Source organism: Onychomys torridus, chromosome 14 (assembly GCF_903995425.1).
Source record: "Onychomys torridus chromosome 14, mOncTor1.1, whole genome shotgun sequence".
Lineage (NCBI taxonomy): Eukaryota > Metazoa > Chordata > Mammalia > Rodentia > Cricetidae > Onychomys > Onychomys torridus.
Window position 1 is genome coordinate 38,352,533 of NC_050456.1, and position 16,857 is coordinate 38,369,389.

Below are 16,857 nucleotides of genomic sequence, written 5' to 3' on the forward strand. Positions count from 1 at the left end.
CAGGAGAGAACTGAAGTCTACTAAGCAAGAGCAGAGCCATAGAACACTCTGGTATCTACAGAGGAGGACTGCTGAATGTAAAGACAGAGAAGTCACCAGGAAAATGACCTCCACTTTATCCAAGGCATACTCCATGACAATGTCAGCATTCTGAATGCTCATGACGAAAACTAAGTCTTGACCACCCCCCCCCTGGGGGGGGGAGGGAAGGAGGGAGGGAGGGAGAGGGAGAGAGAGGGAGAGGGAGAGGGAGGGAGAGGGAGAGAGAGAAGGAGAGGGAGAGGGAGAGGGAGGGAGAGGGAGGGAGAGGGAAAGGGAGAGGGAGGGAGAGGGAGGGAGAGGGAAAGGGAGAGGGAGGGAGAGGGAGGGAGAGGGAAAGGGAGAGGGAGAAGGAGAAGGAGAGGGAGGGAGAGTCTTTTAGTTGAGACTAAGCATCATAAAGATGCCAACTCTGTTAATATATAAATTTAGTCACACATCAGTAAAATCAATTGTAAAACTAGATAACCAGATTCTAAAATGTATTTATATAATAATCAGGTACAACTGAAGAACCACAGTTTGCGGACCTGGAGAGAAGCAGGAGTAGGAGGAGACACGGTCTCAACAGAGTTTAGCAGGCGTAACACTCACAAGCGTGCTGCTGAACTCGAACAGACATCTCAAAGTAACATGACAGAATTCCCGGAAACAAGCCCTAGGACATGCATGGGATTTAGTCTTACAATAAAGATTCTATCTTGAATCCACAAGAAAAAAGATCACAGACCCTAACAAACAGCACTGACCCCAAAGGCCAGGAAGAAGAACAGAAGCCTAGTCCTCACCTGATAACCTCCAGCTTCATGTCAAAGGGCTGAGTAAAAATCGGAATTGCAAAATACATGAACACACCCTAGAACGTTCTTTTTGCAGCCTCAGAATCAAGAATATAGCACAAGGAGCTGAAGAAATGGCTCAGTGGTTAAGAGCATTTGCTACTCTCGCAGAAGGCCTAGACTTGGTTACCAGCACCCACACGGTGGCTCCCAACATTGCTAACTCCAGGTTCAGGAGATCCTCTTCTGACCGCTGCAGGCACTAGGCACAGTCATGGGACACACACATACACGCACGCAAGACACTCATACACACAAATACAAAATGAATATATTAAAACAGAGAATACAGCATAAAATGCAAAGGCTATAAATAAAAGACAAATTAGATTACATTAAAAGAACATTAGGTAGCTAACAAAGTAAATATTGCTTTGTCAAAGAAGGATATCTTTGGTATCGGGGCCCTCAGAAATTTTTCACAAGAAGCAACAAGACTCTGGCAAGATGGTTCCCTAGGCATGTAATACTAACTATTTTAGAAGGAAGACAGCAAGCTGGGCACTAGCATCAACAGAGGCACTGAATCTTGAGTTACTACTGGCCTATCTATGACAAGTCCTGTTAAGCAATGGGGAAGGGGAGACATTCTTTTAAACAGCTAGGAACACTTGGTTTGAAGAAAACAGATTTAAGCCAGGTGTGGGGTACACCCTACAGGCTCAGGACTCTGGGGACTGAGGAAGAAAAGTCACTGTGAGTTTCAAGCTGGCCTGGGCAATACAGCCACTTCCTAAAATATGAAAATAAAATAAAATACAGACAGCTATTTAATACTCATCTGTAAAAATTCTAATTGGTTCAAATACCTAATGAATTATCTCATTATAGCCAGAATTCTATTTGTATTGCTAGTGATGCACCTCATTTTATTATGAACTACTTTAATCTCTTGAAACAATACATATCTAAGCCAGGAAATCCATACCCAAAACTTCTTTTTTGGTTGAGACAGGGTTTCTCTGTGTAACAGTCCTGGCTGTCCTGGAACTTACTTTGTAGACCAGGCTAACCTCAAACTAACTGAGATCCGCCTGCCTCTGTCTCCTGAGTGCTGGGATCATCACCACCAGCCCATGTCCAAAACTTCTGTTTTTTAAATGTAGCTGAGGTGGCAAACGTGGTTGATATAAAATGTTTGTCTGTTTATGATTAACTCATTAAATAAAAAAAATCAAAATTCCATTTTAAATATTTGTGAGGAGTCATCTTCATAGTGATCAAAAATATTAAAAACCCACCCAAATGCCCAATAACAGAAGACTATCTCCTACAGTATGAAACAACCATGACTCAACCTCAACAGAGTTATAAAGCCAGTACCAGCAAACAGAAACTGCTTCTCTAGTGTGTCAAAGTCCAATTTAGCCACATGAAATATTCATGGCAAAACAAGAAGTCAGGAAAAATGGGATGGCTATAGGTTATGTGATAATATGCAATGTAAATTTTCTATTTTTTATTTCTTGTTAATTTCCTATAATAGAATTATCATAATTAAAAATAAAAACTATTTTAAAACAATAATCAATAAAATTATAATAAAACTAGAACAGCAATATATATATCTATATATCTCTATATATATATATATATATTTAATGTATTTATTTTTTATTTTTTCCAGAGCTGAGGACCAAACCCAGGGCCTTGCGCACTGAGCTAAATCCCCAACCCCATGCAACTTATATTTTAACAGATTCTAAAATGATAAAGTATGTAGCCTCAATTAGTCTAAGATTTTATAATCCCCTAAGAAATATAAAAATACCCAGAGATCAACCCTCCAAGACCACCAATGGAAAATATATAGCATTCACATACAATTTATTTCTGAAGCTGTCCGTTCAGCTCTGGAATTCCTGTTTGTAGATCTAATGGTATGACGGATGATGGCATGGGGCTGTGAATATAAGCATAACATACACACTTAAAAATTTCAACAACAAATAAAAGGTTTAAAATTTCTTTTTAAATGATTGCTTATTGACAAACATGATTATCTACTGAAACGTTTCTCATAAGAAAAAACACAATAAAGATACAATGAACAACAGGATGTCTTAAATGCTCATTCACTTATCCATGTTTACATTACATTGAGTAAAACACTGAAGGGATTCACAGTCAGACACAAACCTTGTCCTCAAGAGTTTAGTCTGGGACGACAAAGGACATAGACATGTAAAAAATAGACAATGGTCAGTGTCATTTATTTAAAAAAAAAAAAAAAAAAAAGAATTCCCGTGAAAGCCTGGCCGAGGCAGCGATTCCTTCTGGACTGAACTGAAGGGCAGCGGCTCTGCATGCACTCTACTGGGGCCTGCAGTCCAGCAGGCATTGGCTATGCAGATGTGCAGACGCATTAGACACAGAATATAATCACATGATGCAAGGAGGAAGTACTTGCAGGAAGTGGGGTTTGGCTTATTTGAGTGACTAAAATCAGGTAAGATGAGGGAACTGTGTGGACAGACTGGGTTAGACAGATCAAAAAGGCCCTGAATGTCACATGATGGCTCTCAGCTCTCATTTTCTGAGCAGAACAAAGTGTTTAGAGATGGCAGCACCAGGGACAGTCAGTTGTAGGTGGAGAATTTTTGCAAGTGTGTAAGGGTACATAAAGGAGAAATACTGGATACAGGCAGATTAAGAGTATTTTAAGCCATGGGCCAGAGAGACAGCTCAGTTGTTAGAGCACCTGTAGCTCTTTGAGAAGACCCACGATCAATTCTCAGCACCCACACAGCAGCTCACAACCATCTGTAACTCCAATCAATTCCACAGGATCTGATGCCCTTTCTGACCCCCACAGGCACCAGACACACATGTAGGCAATAAAATAAACAAAAACACTGATACACATTTAAAGAGAGAAAATACAAGCCAGGTGAGTAATCTGTTATTTCCACCTCTTAGCATAAGCTTAGGCCCCTCGGAAGCTAGGCCTCCAGTGAGCCTTAGCTACCCAATTTCTGATGACTCATCAGTTACCGAGGGCTCTGAAAGTGACTAGAATTGCTGTTTTTCCTTTCCCCATTTCAAGATCTCCCATCATGCCAAACGATCCCAAAGGCTGAAGTGAATGCACAGACCTGGGTTCAAGGCACGGTCAGACAGCTGGAAGTAGTCCCCACTCCTAAAGGGTCATCCTGGAGCACAGCATCAGCTCTAAGCGCCACACTGCATTCACTCACTTTCATCATAGCTGTTGAATGTTCTCGCTTGAATATTAACTTCATTGACCCGTTACTCTCTTACTCACCACTGATTGGTATCAGACCTTCACTTTTCTCCCTATCTAGTTTATACCTGGTAGTCTCAAATTTTAAGTAATCTCTTGTCAATATTTTAAACTCCCCATGCCCTTCACTACAGTGACCCTGCAAAACACCAACCCCGGGTGCTCAACCAGCTATCCTTTCTTTACATCTGGGGTCAACGGCTGCTGGCGCTACCCAGCAGACCACACTGAGCTAGGCTCTCCCATTCACTTCTCACACTGTCATCTCACCTCTGCGGCAGTTAAGTGCCTTGACCGCTGAGCCATCGCTGTGGCAAGGTTTACACGGGAGCCCTCTTCCCTTCTGTGGGCTTTATTGACCTTCTTCACCCAGTCGATCCTTAAACTGTGAGAGACATCTCAGCGTCCTCTATCCTACGCCTTCTTCATTTGTCAATCTAACTCTCTTCCCCTGGGGGTCAGTTTGTGCCTCCAAGCTACTCCTTTCCCAGTGACTCACAACTGTCCAGTCAAATTCTCCCCCACCACCAGTGTCTAACGCCTTCCTGGACCTCTTTCGTAGTAACACGCTGTTCAGTAGGAAAGTCAAGTCATCACTCTCCCCAAACTTTACTCTTGTTTCTACCCCAGTAAGCAGGTTTTCGAATCAAAGTCCAGTAGCAATTCTCTCCTGACCCTTCCATCTTAGCCTCCATCAATGGCCAGCTTCCTGACGCCTCCTCCTTTAAGCTGCTGTCCTCTCTGTGCTGCTCACCCTGGTCGTTCTGGAACAGGCTTTCAGTACACGGACTCACCATTAGGAATTCATAAAGATGCTTTGAAGAGTACGCATCTGATCACGTCACTTCCTTCCCTTTAATGGCATCTGGGTCTAAGGCCTCAGTGTGGCCAGAGACAGTGTGGCTTTGTAGCTTCATGTCCCATGGCTTATTACTGCTCCACCCAGACTGACTTTCCTTTAGTTCCCCGTATTCCCCTTTCTCTACTCCCGCCACGCTTTCAAACATGCTATTATTTCCTCTATTACACTTGTTATTGGGCTGGGGAGTTGCCTCAGCTCTTTCAGAGGACCCACGTGGCAGCTTACAAATGTCTGGAACTCTCTTAGGTCTGATGCCCCCGTCCAGGAAAAACACTTGTGCCCATAAAATGATAAGATAAATCTAAAACTAAAACAACAACCAAAACAACAAGCAAACCTTATTCTTGCTCTTTCCCTCTAGTCCCACGCCATCTTTCAAATGTTTGGTTCGAATATCACTTTTCCATTGAGCTCCTTCCTGCCCCATCTACGATGTCCCTCCCTAGGGCCCTCTGTTCCCACACCATAGGGTTATCAGTCCTCAAGCATGTGTTGATATTTCTGAGTTTCCTGTATAGTAACTCCCATCTCTGAACACGGGGACAGTGTCAGTCTCACACCACTGTGCCCCATGATCTTCTAGAAGGTTTTGTGTTTCAAGGACTAAACAGAATGTCAAATCACTCAACAATGACAACAGAGGAGGACTCAGGAAGCAGACAGGAGGAAGGAAGCCCACAACCTTGTAAATGAGGGTTTGTGTACTGACATAATCAGAAAGATTAGCTGGGAATCAAGCAATATTTAACTCACATTAAAGGATTAAATCTATCTGTTCTTTTCAGGCAGGTTTCCACAAAGCAGCCCCAACCAGCCCAGAACTCACAATGTCCCCTAGGCTCACTTGGTGGCAGTCCTCCTAAGTCCTTGGTTTACAGGCTGGATGTCAATATGCCTGCCTTAAAGTCTTGTGAATCTTAATTTTCTAAAAAAAGAGTTATATTTATGTGTATGCATTCATGTACATACATGTGTGCATATGTGGAGATCTAGAATTTGTGAGAGTCAGTTTTCTCATTCACTATGTATCTGGAATCAAACTCAGCTCTCAGGTCATCAAGTTTTGTAGTAAAGTACCTTTACCCATTCAAATCGCTTGCCAGCCCAAAGCTTTATTAATCTTAAGCCTGCAAATAATGGTGTGTGTTGTGTGTGTGTGTGTGTGTGTGTGTGTGTGTGTGTGCGCGTGTGCAAATAAAATTATAAAACAGACCAGGCGGTGGTGGCGCATGCCTTTAATCTCAGCACTTGGGAAGCAGAGACAGGTGGATCTTTATGAGTTCGAGGCCAGCCTGGTCTACAGAGCAAGATACAGGACAGGCTCCAAAACTACACAGAGAAACCCTGTCTCAAAAAAACCAAAACAAACAAACAAACAAAAAAAACAAAAACCAAAAAACAAAAAAAATCATACAACAGGATTATAATATATATGAGGCATTGGGGGAACAAACATTATCTTTTAATGATTCTTTTAGGACCATATTTATTAAGCACTTAAACAGAGACAATGGTGTCGTCAATGAGCAGCAAGCCCCTCATTCCTGATTTATATATGGTAAACTCAAAATGATCCTAGAATATTTTCAGAGAAAACATGTGTAGTAATAGAATACCTACATGTAATTATACAAGAAACTACTTATGAAAAAATACTGGGAAGAATTTTTCCCATTGAGGACTTCAACTAACTCCTTTGTAATTATCTGTATTTTGTTAATATGCATAACTAGAAAAATTGAAAAAAAAAATGGTCAACTGAACGTCTAAGGAGTCTTTGTGAAAAATTATATGCACGTGTTGTGCTTAAACCTTTTCCTCATGGTCCAAAGTAGTGTTCTTACAGCGTTATTTTCTAGATGCCATTTCTTCTGTGTGTTCTACAGGAAGATTACATGTCATCACAGGAGCTGATCTCTGGAGAGGAGGCACCTCTGGATCTCCAGGCATGTGTGTAAGGGTTGGAGGAGGATGACTTCATCTAAACCTCAGCCAATCACAGAATTTGGAATGAGAACAGGATTAGGAAAAGCCTTAGCAGGTATAATTAAGTGAACGTATGTATAGTTTATAGAGTTAATTTTTGGCTCTAAATCCATTTTAACTAAGTTGAAGGTGTAAATTAGAAAATAAATTCCCAACTGGGTGTGGTGGCACATTCAGTAACCCCAGTGCTTGGGAGGTTGTGAAGGAGGACCTCTGAGAATTCGAAATTAGCTTGGTCTCCATACTGAGCTCCAGGCCAACTGGGATCCCATGAGACCTTGTCTACAAAGCCAGAAATGGACAAATAACTGAAATGAATAGAAGACACCCTAAGGCCACATTCAAACATCTCAGAAAGTTCTCAGGCACCCCCCTGCACCCATTCTCACCTCAAAGTCATCGTCGTCGGTGTAGTGTGCATGGTTGTCTGGGTTGTTCACCTTGTCCAACAGTTCAACAGCAAGGGCCCGGGACAGACCTGACTGTCCAACAAAGGTGTGCTAAGCAAAAGTCAAACAGAAAATTTCACAAATGTGCCTTCCCATCTATGGCTTACACAAAAAATGTTACTTTTTTTTAAGTCAGGAAACGTGTACGATGAGGTAAGCAGTGGCAGCTCCGTCAGTGAGCCTGTGTCAGACACAGCTCAAACAAACACTTGTATTATGAGATCAGAATGTGGACCATTTCTCTGTGTAAAGTTATTTAACCTCTATCAGGCTTTAAAATTACAACCAGCTAAATGATGATGCTCATTTATATATACTGGTATATAAATGAATACTGTGGGATGTTTCAAAACAATAAGAAAAGGCATGCTTGTTGTATATTTGCATTCATTTAATTCAGTTAAATTATAACGTTTTCTTAGGTTGCTATACTCATTAATTTTTCATACTCAAAATTTCTCATATTTTACAGATACATGTAGAGCACATTATAAATCTGCATAATAAATTAAGAAAAGCAACTCATTGTAGATGACATTTTGGAGTTTTCTCAGAGGCTGAGGTCATCAAACTACAGTGTCAGAGCAAACTCTGGTGTACTGCTATTTTTGTAAATAAAGCTGTCCTGGGTGTTAGGGCTATACCCATGGATGGATAATGTCTATAGCTACTTTTAGGCTCCAGTGGCAGAACTGAATAGTTGTGACTGGTCTGAGAGAAACTGTGCATGCAGTCCACAAGTGTAGAAATGCTTATCATCTGGTCCCTACAGGAAGTCTGCTGCAGACAGTAACAACATTTCACTTGATTGATTGATTGATAGATTGATTGAGGCAGGGTTTCTCTGGTAGCTGTCCTGGCATTCACACTGTAGACCAGGCTGTGCCAACCTCCGCCCGGATAACAACATTTTACAATGCATACTTTTCTTTTAGGGACCCATATAGTTACCACGTGACCCAGAATCCGAATGACTCACAGTCAGAAGCCTCTCGGCGGTTGGCCTTTTCTTAGGGTTTTTAGTTAGTGCTATTTTGACAAAATTATGGAATGTCGATGACCTTCAAATAAAGAGAGACAGTATAAAAATATTTCACTAGTATTTGTTTTCTTCCGTTATTATATAAAATTAACGTAAGAACAGTTAGAAAGTGAGAAACATCATAAAACAACACCCCCCCTCCCCCAGGCTCTTAGTTCTATACAGGCCAAAGAAAACCACAAAACACAGTGTATCCCTTGGACACCTGTGCAGCCATTGTCTTTTAAGTAATATGCAGTTAAACTGCAATAGTACTAGATAGCCTCCAAACACTGCCCTATAGATCAGAAGTGAGCAGATGCAGATTTAAGTTCTTTCCAGGTTTCTAAAAGTCAAACGTCCTTTTCTTATTGCCTAATTTATGGAACATTAAAAAACATTTTTACACTGAAAATTAGATTACATGGAGGGTAGAGAGACTATTATGAAACAATTTAAATTCTAAAAGAATTTTTGAAATTCATCAGGAAAGAGCAAAGAAAAATAAGTGATTTTAGCAACCCAAAGGAATTCCCTGCTATATGCATTGATGAGGCAGGGAAAGAGAGAAGAAGAAAAAAATTTAAGGAATCTTATTTTCATTACTAATGACAAACAGGTTTCTTTCTGCCACTGTTAAGATTCCACTAAGGGAGAACGGCTCAAGAGCCAAGAAAGTTGCCATAGTAACTGGCAAAGACAACACACAGCACATCTCGTGTTTGTGAGCGTCACAGTCTGAGGGACTGGTACGGGATCTCTGATGCTAGCTGTGTCTCTGGAGTCTGACCAAGAATTTACTGTCGATAGACAGCATTTGCTGTTCCTGAGTGAATACTAAGGCAACCTTGTCACAAAGCCCTGCAGTTCCAAATGACTAAGAACTTAGAGCACCAAGAATCACGAAGAAGCCAGTGTCAGTACTAAAGGTCACTAGAGGGTGACCTGCCTTTCACTCTACGATCACCTTCGGATGCTCCTCAATAAAACTGTACCCACACAGGTAATGACACATAACTAACTCAGTTCAGAGTCTACCCGGGGGAGGGGAGACTAGGATCTGAAATCTCACAATATAGACTGTCTCATCAGAAAAATAAATGGACATACACATTTGGAGGCTCACAGACCTTCAAGAAATCCACACATCTACATAGAACTATGTGGATGATACAGGAAAATGATATTTGCTGGTTTATTTTATAAAATACTTGTCAATTTCTATCAGAAAAATTTTCCGTTTTTACCACCTACTACTTATGAGCTATAGTGCAATAGAGAGAAGGGGGGGGTCAAAGTTCATGAAAATGAGCAGTGATTCCTTTAGACTTAAGGAAGGAAGAACAAAGCCAGGAAGGACTTATTTTAAGCATTATAGCATCTGGGAAACTTTCAAATATCACAGTCCAGGAAGGACAATATTTAATTAAAGGATGTAAAAAATACAAGGCAAAAATATGAATTTCCAAAATCTTCACGTGTTCATTTCAAACCCCTCCCCCAGCACACTTCTTGACTCAAGCATGTTAGAAAGCGGCTGTTTGTCAAGGGCAGGGATGACTAGAAAATAAACCCAGCTAGCTCCTGCCACATGTTCATAGATGCACAGCCATGCCACACGGGGTAGGCTGCTCAAAGCTCAGGTTCCATCTTCTGTAACATAAGGGGACTTGGCTGTTGAATTCTGTAAGACTGTAGAGTCCTTGACTCACCATTTTGTTTTGTCCTTTAGTTTTGGAGGCTGGAAATTACTTTTTGACATTAAGAAGAGAGCCCTGAAATGAAAATTTCAGTTAAGGGCAATATTAAGATACTTTCATCATTGTACTTAACACTCAGAATGAATATTCTGTTATAGACTTGTATACGACTACCTCACGGGAGGGGGTACTGAAGACACTGCTTTGGATGTGGAAATCTTTCCTGTCTTGTTCTCTAGTGACACTGCGGGTCACATCCTGGGCGTGGCAGGAGCCAGGCAAGCACTTCCACTGAGGAGCTGTGCCACAGCCCTTAGCCTTTTACGTTTCAGATAGGTTAGGCAGTATTTCCACTAGCTTTAAAAAGATCTTTAAATGTCACACAGGCCCTTATTCATAAAACAAAGCCAAAATGTCAAAGTTTCATTACCGCACAATTAGCTATATAACTAATATTAATTGTAGGCATATTTACATAATCGTGTATTAGTCTGTAACAGCAATTGCAAATTACTTTAACATTAAGTTATGGGTTTAAACAAAGTCTGAAATCTACAATTATTTTGGCAAATTATGTTTCCTTTATTTGGACAATAAATTCTCATATTGTTTTACTGTACACAAGCTAGCCTACAAGAGTAATCTATGAATTCACCTTCGATCTATTTTTCTATAAAGACTTAAGGAATTTTTAAAATGTTTGCTACAAAAATCTCAATCTTTTTATTGAACATAGCAGAGATATTCTTTCTATAAAAATGAAATAATTCAGTGAAAAACTGGAAGTGGGGAAAAAGCCATGTTCTTACTATTTTATATATTATATAAAATATATCTTTTAAAAGGCTTTTATCCAAATGCTTATATTACTAGGTAATATTATGTTCTGCTGATTTCATGACCAACAACTCCTTTGGTTTTTAAGTATGTAACAGCTGGCCCAACTGCTACAGAATTTGTATAGTGTACAAAGATATTTAGATCTATCGCGCCAGTTGATTACAAATAGATCATTCTTAGACTCCCCTCCCCCCCCCAATGTTTTTCACTTTTACGTTTACGTAGTTAACATGAGAGAAGCATGGTTGAGGACGGCCTGTGGGAGTTGGTCCTCTCTTTCTACCACGTGGGGCCTGAGATCATGTTCAGTCACTCGTCTCCCATGTATAATTTCCTGAGGAGGGTTATCACTCAAACACTTGCATGCTATGAATGCAGAGTCCAATTCTAGATTGGCTCATGTACAGTGGGCATAAAGTTACTTTGGTAAGGACTGAATCTACTGGCATTCTAGTCTGCAGGAGATTTTCTTTCAGTGTGTAGGCCTTTAGTGTCCCATGTGACTCTTAGTAGCTGGTACTTGTTCATCAACTCTTCGGCTTGAATGAAAATACCCCCCCCCCCAGGCTTGCACATCTGCATGGTTAGTCCTTAGTTAATGAACCGTTTGGAAAGGATTAGGAGATGTGGCCTTGTTGGAGAGAGTGGGCTTAGAGGTTTCAGAAGTCCCTGACAGGCCCAGTGTCTCTGCCTGCTGCCTGTGGGTCAGTGCTCGGTTACTGCTCCAGCAGCACCCCTGACGCCGTGCTCCCCCATTGATGAGAATGGGGTAACCCCCTGAAACTGTAAGTCCCTGGTGAAATGCTTTCTTTAGAAGGGTTGCTTTGTTTATGGTGCCTCTTCGCAGCGAAGAACACTAAGACACTATTTTTGCCCACAGTCTTTGAATAGCTCTCAATGTAGTATATGTAGTATATGTAGTATATAATGTCTTAGGAGGCCATTTCCCTCAACTTGATGATTTAATTTTTATATTGTTTATGAAGTTTAGCTCAATATATCCTTTCCTTCAAAATATAAATATAAAAAAATCTTTTCTAGAGTCTTCACTTTCTTTTTCTGGAAGAGAATCCATACATAAATAAAGCATAGGTGATTATTATACCAAGCCTAGATAGTCCATTATTTCTTAAAGTAAAAATAAAATAAAATAAAGTCAGAGAGAATTTAACAGTCTTTTCTATCATTACTTATAATTTCATATAGGTCAAAGAAGACACAAGATGAACTGATGGAGGAATAAAGTGAAGACTAAAAAAGCCTTAACAATAACTAGTATCTCCTGGTTTAATTATTGGGGAAATTTGCATCATGGGAAAATTTCAAGCAAGACAGACACCCACTCTATCATTCTGTTGTTTTAGGAACAGCTATGCAACTGAAAGGGATAAAGAAAGAGGGCTTGCCCCTGCATGTGTGTGCAGTGTGTGTGTGTGTGTGCAGTGTGTGTCTGTGTGTGTGCACGCGCGCGTGCGTGCCTATAAACAGGTTATATGACACCACGTCCGAGTCCCTTATAGTCCTTTTCCTATTGTGACACACTTGAGAACAAGCTCAGACCCCAGAGGAACCAGCATTTCATCTCCCCAAAGTGCTGTAAACAGTGAGAACACCTCATTGGATGGAGGTCGAACATAGGCGGCTGCAGTTCTCCAAGTTCAATCGCTGTGATTCCGACCGCCCAGATATCACACAGTTGGTTGTAGCCGCCATTCTTTTCCACTGCCGCAACTTCCGGGGCCATCCTAGAGGGAGTCAGACAGAGACAACGCTGCTTTGTGTACTCCCAGACGGAAAGAAGAAACCTCACCAGCCAGCTCTGCACCTCCACTTCTAAAGTTCGGTACTTGGTGGCTAAAGAACCGGCTGTGCTTAGAAAGACGGGTTACTCTTGCAGAAGGCCTTGGTTCAGTTCCTAGCATCCACACGGTGGTTCACAAACACCCATAACTCCAGCTCCAGGGGAGCCGATGCTTTCTTCAGACCTCTGTGGGCACACATGTTGGTGAACATACATACACGCAGGCAAAATACCCACACATCTACAATAAAAATAACTCTAAAAATAAAATAAGAGAGCCTGCATGGGACTGCACTAGGCCCTCTGAATGTGGGTGAGGTTGCGTGGCTTGATGTGTTTGTGGGGCCCCTGGCAATGGGACCAGGACTTATCCCGGGTGCATGAACTGGCTTTTTAGAGCCCATTCCCTGTGGTGTGATGCCTTACTCAGCCTTGATGCAGTGGGGAGGGGCTAGGTCAGGCCCCAACAAGATATGACAGCCTGTGTTGACTACCCAAGGGAGGCCTTACCCTCTATGAGGAGGGGACGGGCTTGAGATGGGGGTAGGTGGGGAGAAGCAGGAGGAGGGAGGGGGAACAGGGGTTGGTATATAAAAGGAAAGAAACACTTTTTAAATAAAAATTATATTAAAAATAAGTAAAATTCACTGTTTAAAAATCTCGACTTCCTTTCTGAATAACCAGGCTCCAAGGACACTGCGGCTCTAGCCTGTGCTGGTGACACTGTTAAAGAACAGTAAACACCTCGTGCAGGCCAAAGAAAACTTCCCAAAGGAGGTGAACTGTGAGAATGGGCCGACAGGAAGCAGAGTGAGTGGTCTGCACATTTCAGAGGGAACTCCAGCAGATGCAGGACGCTGTGGAAGCAAGTGCAGCACCTAGAGAGCAGAGGGACCACAGGACTCGCCCTGTGACTTACACACTGAGACGGCCATACACTGCTTGTTACTGTTGGGGACGGGGATGGAAACAGCACCCACTCTCCTGTCTAAACACATCACCAATTTTCAGTAACTCATTTTGTTTTACCAAAGTGTAAGTCTGATCTGAAATGGAAAAGAACCCACAGAACTTCACAACCGAGGGCCTAGATCAGTGGCTCTCAACCTTCCAAACGCTGCGACCCTTAATACAGTTCCTCATGTCGTGGTGACCACCAACCACAACATTATTTCATTGCTACTTCATAACTGTAATTTTGCTGTTATGAATCATAATGTGAATATCTGATGTGCAGGATATCTGCTATGTAGCCCTAAAGGGGTCATGACCCACAGGTTAAGAACCACTGGCTTAGGGGATCTGGAAAGTACATGGTTTAAAACAGATTGCTAAGGTAGGGCTAGAAATGGACAACCTACTTTTAGGCAAGAATTTACTTGTGAAAATGGTGTGGACCCACTGAAAGGCTTAATTATGGAGGCAACTTACTCTAAGACCCACATCGACATGAAACACAGCGTGGGAGAGGTGAGGTCAGGCAAGTGGAGGGGCTATAGGGAGCTTGGAAATACAGGGCTGTAGAGACACCCGCAACTACAGGCCCGGAAGGTGAAACGGGCTACCTCGAGTTCCAGGGCAGCCTGAGCTACACAGAAGATCCTGTCTCAATATCCACCCCACAACCAAAAAACATCTCACAATACACACTGATACCATCCAGGGTCATAAGGTGGAGGTGAAACTTCTCAGGGGAACATTCTCTTTTTCACTTCCATTTTCAAGTTTATTCTATACAGTTATAGTGACTATCCACAAGTTACTATCACTTTCACATGCACAGAACATTATAATCCACATGTGTTGAGATACATATAATATCTCAACTTAAATGTGGAATATAGTACATGTGTTCTAAAGCAAGGGCATAAATATTTACATTAAATTCCTTGCTTTCTTGCTGTGCTGGGGATTGAACCTGGCGACTTGAGCATGTTAGCCAAGTGCTCTGCTATTGAGTTACACTCCCAGCCCTTTCAATGAGAATGTTAAAAATGCTAACATGGGCAAAAGAGAAGGAAATAATTATCACTGAGCCAGGTGACTAAAAGCCAATTTGAGCCTTGGAGGGGACTGAGCCGGGGCCCAGAAATAGCAAATACATTTCAATTCCTCTACCCGCTGGAGTGAGATTGCGTAGCTAATTGGATGCTACCCTGACTGACTCTGTCCAGCTTCCTAACTCAGGAAGGACCTGAGCTGAGCTCAGAAAGCCACCATAGTTGGTGACAGAAAGCTGCCGTAGGTGGTAGCAGCATGCAGAGCTCTGAGGAGCAGACAGAACTTTTAAGGTGAGCACAGGGAAAGGCCTTCCTGGCATGCAGTACACACAGTTCAAGAGGTTACAGACGTGTTTACAGCTGAGGACAGTCACAGAAAGTCTCGGAGAGGCGAGAGATAATCTCACCTGCCTATGTTTCCAGTTAACCTTTATTTAAATGATACCAATTGGGGTTTTTTCTGATATTAAAAGTGGTATGTGTTAACTGAAGAAAATTATGAATATAGGGAAAAATATGGAAGAAAACCAGTTGTGACCTCAATCAGATACAGCCACTGTCTTACATATTTTCATCCACACATTTTACCTGGAGACACATTATCTGTCCTCAGAGTCTTCTATCGCATGTGCTAACTGTGACCTTGAGTTTTAAAAGTCACGTCCGCTTTGCGCCTGTCTGCTGACAGCTCATCTCTGACAGCACCGTCGATGGGACCATCGCGCTATCCCCCAAACTGACAAATGACACCCTCAGCTTACTGAAGCCTCTCTTTGCCTTCTTAAATCTTCCGGAAAGCGCTTTGTATGTAAGAATGCACAGCTCTGGTAAATTACCACTGGCAAAAGCGCTGAGACTAAAGGACACAAACACCACCTAGGGCTCTTAAAAGCCTTAGTGACAAGCCACTCGGCCACTGTTACTGTAGTACACTTAGTGATGGGGCGTGGAACTCACGGGATCCAGGTATTTTCCAGTCTGACTGGAAAGTCACTTAGGTGTTCATCGAGGGGTGAACTTCTCCCGCTTGCTGATTGGTTACATGCGTGATTCCAGCAGCCGCTGCTCCAGAGGCATTCTTCTCAGTGACATGGTAAAGGTGTTAGAGTTTGGCCAGGCAGGCCTTCTGTGTTTTGCTTGCCTTCTCATTTTTGTTTCAGCTGCAGCCATAAAGCTTTCAAGTGTCATGTGACGTGAACAATCTTTCCCTTTCAAGTTTGGTGCCGACAGAAACTGCTTACATCTTTCCTCTTTCTTTGCTGTCTCCTGCCTTCCTTTTTTTCTAAGACAAGATCTCAGATACTCTCGGCTGGTCTCAAACTTGCTTTTTGCTGAGGATGACCTTAAATTTTCTGATTCTCCTGCACTTCCAAGTGCAGAACAAAAAGAAAAAAAACCCCAACAACAACAACAACAAAAAAAACAAAAAAAAAAAACGTGTGCCTCCTCTCCAGTTCATGTGGTCCTGGGATGTGCACGCTGAGGAAATACTCTTAACGACTGAGCTACATCTCCAAACCCCTGATTCATTCGTTGTTGTTTTTTTTTGACAGGGTCTCACTGTGTAATCCTGGCTGGCTTGGGACTTAGTACGCAGTGCAGGTTGGCCTCAAACTTACAGAGCCTGCCTCTGCCTCCCAAGAGCAAATGACACCATGTCCAGCCCTGTTTTTACTTTTATACTTAACTCCATTCTCTGAAAGAGCAGCCAGTGCCCTTAATCACTGAACCATCTCTTCAGCCCCCATATATAGTTTATTTTGTCACTTTAAATTATTTTCAAAATAATAAGTTATCCAACCGTTATATATTAACAAACCCAATATTCAACACAAACTCTGAATGCCACCTGCTGCAGCATTTATTACATTATTTTAAATAGAGATTTTGTTATTGCCCCCCTTTTTTTTTGAGTCAGGGTCTCATACTAAAGCTCGGGTTACCCTTAAATTCATAGCAACGCTCTTGCCTCAGTCTCCCCAACGCTGAGATTACAGGCATGACCCACATGCCAGGCTCACACTGACGGTCACTATGAGGTCTTCTGATACTCCTCAACCATTTGTCAGCAAGGAA

At 41.9% G+C, this 16,857-nt stretch overlaps 1 protein-coding gene across 1 annotated transcript in view; it reads right to left on the reverse strand.

The window, feature by feature from the left end:
• Positions 1–16,857, reverse strand: part of Map4k5 (mitogen-activated protein kinase kinase kinase kinase 5) — an 85,386-nt gene that overhangs the window by 24,476 nt on the left and 44,053 nt on the right. The window contains exons 9-13 of the mRNA XM_036205628.1: positions 12,594–12,725; positions 10,153–10,215; positions 8,399–8,480; positions 7,360–7,470; positions 2,703–2,781 (exon numbers count right to left, since the gene is read on the reverse strand). Of these exons, the coding sequence (XP_036061521.1) occupies positions 2,703–2,781; positions 7,360–7,470; positions 8,399–8,480; positions 10,153–10,215; positions 12,594–12,725 (467 nt within the window). The remainder of the gene's footprint in view (positions 1–2,702; positions 2,782–7,359; positions 7,471–8,398; positions 8,481–10,152; positions 10,216–12,593; positions 12,726–16,857) is intronic.